At 46.9% G+C, this 4,555-nt stretch overlaps 1 protein-coding gene across 1 annotated transcript in view; it reads left to right on the top strand.

The window, feature by feature from the left end:
• Positions 1 to 4,555, top strand: part of AKAP13 (A-kinase anchoring protein 13) — a 247,495-nt gene that overhangs the window by 235,744 nt on the left and 7,196 nt on the right. The window contains exons 36-38 of the mRNA XM_023529007.1: positions 911 to 955; positions 3,229 to 3,279; positions 4,002 to 4,537. Of these exons, the coding sequence (XP_023384775.1) occupies positions 911 to 955; positions 3,229 to 3,279; positions 4,002 to 4,537 (632 nt within the window). The remainder of the gene's footprint in view (positions 1 to 910; positions 956 to 3,228; positions 3,280 to 4,001; positions 4,538 to 4,555) is intronic.

Raw genomic sequence — 4,555 nt, 5'->3', positions numbered from 1 at the left:
CGACGGAAAACGATCCGTACATGTGATTCCATTTCCTTGGTCCCAGTCGATCAATAAATGTTTTAGTAACACTCTAATGAATACCTAGCTGCTGAAAGACTCAAGAAGCTCTATCAGTGACACGTTAATTTTGAATAATTAAAGATTTCCTTGGGGTCCAGCTAAGCTCTGGTCATAAGAGTAGCAACACTCATTGTTCCCCTCACGCCTAGCTCTTCTGCGTCAGTAAACTGAAGAATCACGGAGCGGCCGTGGCGTCCCCTTGTTGGGCGCTCGCAGGGTTCACGCACATATCCCTAAGCTGTGCACGTTGTATTCTTCTCATGGCTAATCTGTTTCACAATTTAAAAAAAAAACAACAACAACACTTTGTTTGCTTGCTTGTTCAGGAGGTGATAAGGAAGAAGGAGATGATGGCCAAGATCTTAGGAGAACAGAATCAGATAGCGGTCTGAAGAAGGTATTTTTTTTTATAAAACACACTATTTACGACCTCGTTGGCACTTCCCTTTGAATTCATAATCTTGTAATTAGTCCACTTTGATTTCGTTTTGGATGGCTGACTTGCTCTTTTTATTTCCTACTTTAAGAGGAAAACATATTTCTTAAACAAACAATACAGTTAGGCGCCCTCACGTTACTGACCATTCAGCCTTTCTGGCTTAGTGCCGTGTCTACATTCATGGTTCAGCCGTGGCCTTGGCACGACTAGTTTCATTCAGAGGTTTCTTCAGTGCCCCAAACCAACTCAAACTCTTTCCAAGGCTTGAGTGACAACAGTTCATCACGCTAGGAGTGAACCCAAGCGGGACACCGCAGCATAACTAGACATACGTTAAGTATAACATAACTCATGCCTCAGGGTCTTCATTATTTTGGAATGAAATGCATGGTTTTTTTTGTTTTATAGGGTGGAAATGCAAACCTGGCATTTATGCTGAAGAGAAACAATGAGGTAGGGGCGTCATGAGCTAGTTAAGAGTACGATTTTATTATAATTGCTAGGTTAGGAATACTCCTTTTTGCTTTGCTGGTATAAACAGGCTGACTTCTGGCTGTGAGGGGCACACCTCACAGTGCAGTTCCAGATTGGCAAGTCCGTGTCCCTGCCTTTCCCCCCGGCCCCAGGGCATCATTTTGGCACTGTATCAGAGCACTGCCTGCTAACACACTGATGTCTGCTTCTCTGCCCTCGAGAAACCTCTTGCTTTTTGTGAACTGTGGCCTGTGACACCTCCTCGGTGGCGTTTCCAGTCCCAGCGGAGAATGAAATTTGTAGCCTCCTTTCCTGTAACATGAGCCTGGGCAAAAAAAAGCCACAAGTCTGGAACATGCAAATTCACCCGTGGGTGACTGCATAGTCATTTCTCCTCCAAGGATCTGAGTTGAGTTTCTTCCCTTGAGTACTGCTTCTCAGTCAGCGTGCCTGTCGCCCTGCAGCGGCTCTGCACAGTGGTCGTGGCTGTGGGGTGCGCCCCTCCGGGTCTCCTCTGTTTCTTCTTGCTTTAACCTAATATCTTAAATCCCTGAGGAGCTTTGTTTTGAAATTTAGATGAAGGGACTCGTCCCTTTTTTCCCTTAAAAACATAGAATAGTTTCCCTTTCTGGGCATGGGAGCTCATCAGCGTTTATCCTTAAAAGAAATGGAGCTGCTCTCTCCCAGGCTGTTGCCCTGTGTCTGCCGCTTGCTGCGTAGCTCTCACTGACTTCTCACCCCACCCCGTATTCAGTGGGAAGAGTCAGATAAGGAACAGTGTGAGTCCCGTGTTTTCCAGGCATTTCAACCTGACTTACACACCACATACAGATGCGTAGCCACAGTCGGCTGCTCCTCCGTGACACCTCTCTCTCGAACAAATACATATTCATGGTAGAAAATCTGACAAATGTCCAATAACATAAAATAGGAAGAAAAACTGAGAAATTTAACTACGGTTAAGTGTTCAGTGTTTGTTTCCAGCCTTTTCTTCTACATAATATATATTCATGTCTACGTTTGTGTGAGTGTGAATAGTGAAAATGTAATTTTACGCAGTTTGCATCAATACCCCCAGAGCTTCATATCCTGAAGCTTTTTTCTTTTAACACTTATTAGAAGTATTTCTCCGGAGCTTATTTCCACAGACATGCTCTTCTTCAGCTGCATGTCGCGATGGTTGTGTACCATAATTTAAACACTCCAGTCTGGTTTTTTTTGTTTTGTTTTGTTTTTTTGCTTTTTAAATGAGGCCGCCAAGAACATCCCTGTCCGCATTGCTTACGTGCTCCCTGTACAGGCTGCAGTGCGCACGTCCCTGCCCATCAGTGCACAGTGTTTGTTTTCACCTTTATTTCATCAACATTGGGAGTTTTCATTTTTTAATTGACGTTTTTTTTGGTTTGATGCGGTCAAGTGGTATTTCTTTATTTTGCATTTATTTGATTTCAAATAAGACAAATCATTTAATATTATCTTATTGGCCATTTGTATTTTATAAATGGATGATATTAGTTCTTGCCTGTTTTTCCGCATGGGTTTTCGTTTCTTACTGATCTCTGGAAACTTTTTTAAATCAGGGATTTTTTTCCTTTGACTTCTGTTCTGTTCAGTGCATCCTTTTCGCCCTTTAATTGTAAATAGTGAAAATTAAAGATCTCTGTGAGCTTTCATTTGTTGCTTCTGTCTTCAAAAAGCCTTCTCTGTTTCAAGATCAGAAAAACATTCTCCTATTTTCTTACAGCTCTTTTATGGGTTTTTTTTTTTTTTTTTTTTTCCACTTAACATTTGAATCTGTTTGAATATTTTTTAGTGTGTGAGTCAGGATCCCAGGTTGATTTAGCCTATTTTCTCAGAAACATTCACTGAATATTTTTTCCTTCTCCTATTGATTTAGAATGCTACTTATACACTAAATTCTTAAGATTTGTTTCTGGATTTTCTGTTTTGTTATATTGGTATGTGTGTCATTTTTGCACCAGTTGTTTTAGATAATTGGAGATTTATGATACATCATACTGTGTGCCAACGTCCCTCCTACATACACAGTTATTTTGTTTGGTTGTGTGTTGTTTTCTTGCCTGCTTGTTCCTGCTTACTCTTTGGTGCTTTCCGTTTGAAACTATTTCTTTCAAGTGGCCGCACTTTGCTGTGTGTTACATTGGGAGGGTGTCTGGTCAGGTGACAGGCAGTGGGAGGGGTCGGTCAGGGACCCGGTCCTGGCGCGCTGAGCCCACTCTGTTCCTTTGCAGCAGGTTGCCCAGAGCATCGTTCATCTCCACGAACTCCTCAGTGCTTTGCAGGTATGTGCCTTTCTCTTTTATCCTTCACTTAATTCTTTCAAGAAAAAACAGTAAAAAGAGGATCACGTTGGCCTGTATCTTTCAGTTTGTAGGTTTGTGGGTAAATGGGGCCCCCGGTCTAGAGCACGCTGGCTCTCGGGGTGAGAATGGTCGCAGACGGATCGGTTAGAGTACTGTCGACCTGCCAAGACTGCAGTTGAAAAGCGGATGGTTGGCTGTAGGTGCCATTGACGGCCACGCCACATAGCACGCGGGGCGCTAACACGCACTTAAGCGATCGTTTGAATCTCGAAAAGCTTTGAGCGTGATTAAAAGTTTCCACATTCCGTGTGTCTGTGTGGCATTTGGATAGGGTGGCCCTCCCAAAACAGCTGCTATTCAATACTTTCTAGGAACATCCTCCAGTTCTGCTCACTTCCATTTTTGATGATCTAACCGATTCCATTCCTGCCTGCTCGCACCCCCAAAACACACACACTGCCAGTGACTACAGACAGCATGTGACCAAGTTTTACAAAACCTGAGTTCCCAAACCATTGACCTCCCTGTTTGATTACTGCTCGCAGCTGACCTGGAGCGTTTTTCCCAGACCAGCTTAAAAGTGAGGCGAGAGTTGTCTAGTCTGCCTAGTCCCTCGTGCCCCAGGTGAGCGTCAGGAGCGTCAGGAGGCTGGCTGCCCTCACAGCCAGGGTTGCAGCTCTCTGCCCCGGTGTCCCCCTCAGGGAGTGGTGTCACAGCAGGACAGCTACATCGAGGACCAGAAGCTGATGCTGTCGGAGCGGGCACTCACCCGGAGCTCGTCCCGCCCCAGCTCCCTCATCGAGCAGGAGAAGCAGCGCAGCCTGGAGAAGCAGCGCCAGGACCTGGCCAACCTGCAGAAGCAGCAGGCGCAGCTCCTGGAGGAGAAGCGCAAGCGGGAGCGCGAGTGGGAGAGCCGCGAGCGCGCGCTGCAGGAGCGCGAGGCCCGGCTGGCCCAGCGCGAGGAGGACGTGCTCCGGGGCCAGCGGGACCTGGAGCGGGACCAGGAAGAGCTGCAGCAGAGGAAGGGCGCCTACCAGCTCGACCTGGAGAGGCTGCGGGCCGCCCAGAAGCAGCTGGAACGGGAGGCGGAGCGGCTCAGCCAGAGGCAGCGGGACCCTGGCGCCTGTCAGGTAAGGGGGCCCAGAGCTGGGGCGGGCTCACTGTCTCTGTCTCCTTCACAGCCAGGGAACGGCTGCCGGCGCGAAAGAGCCTTCTGTGTGCTGAGCACCAGAGGAGAGTAAGCGGCGCGAGGGCT

The sequence above is a fragment of the Pteropus vampyrus genome, unplaced genomic scaffold, assembly GCF_000151845.1.
Source record: "Pteropus vampyrus isolate Shadow unplaced genomic scaffold, Pvam_2.0 Scaffold34, whole genome shotgun sequence".
Lineage (NCBI taxonomy): Eukaryota > Metazoa > Chordata > Mammalia > Chiroptera > Pteropodidae > Pteropus > Pteropus vampyrus.
This window is presented reverse-complemented; position numbering and strand designations above follow the sequence as displayed.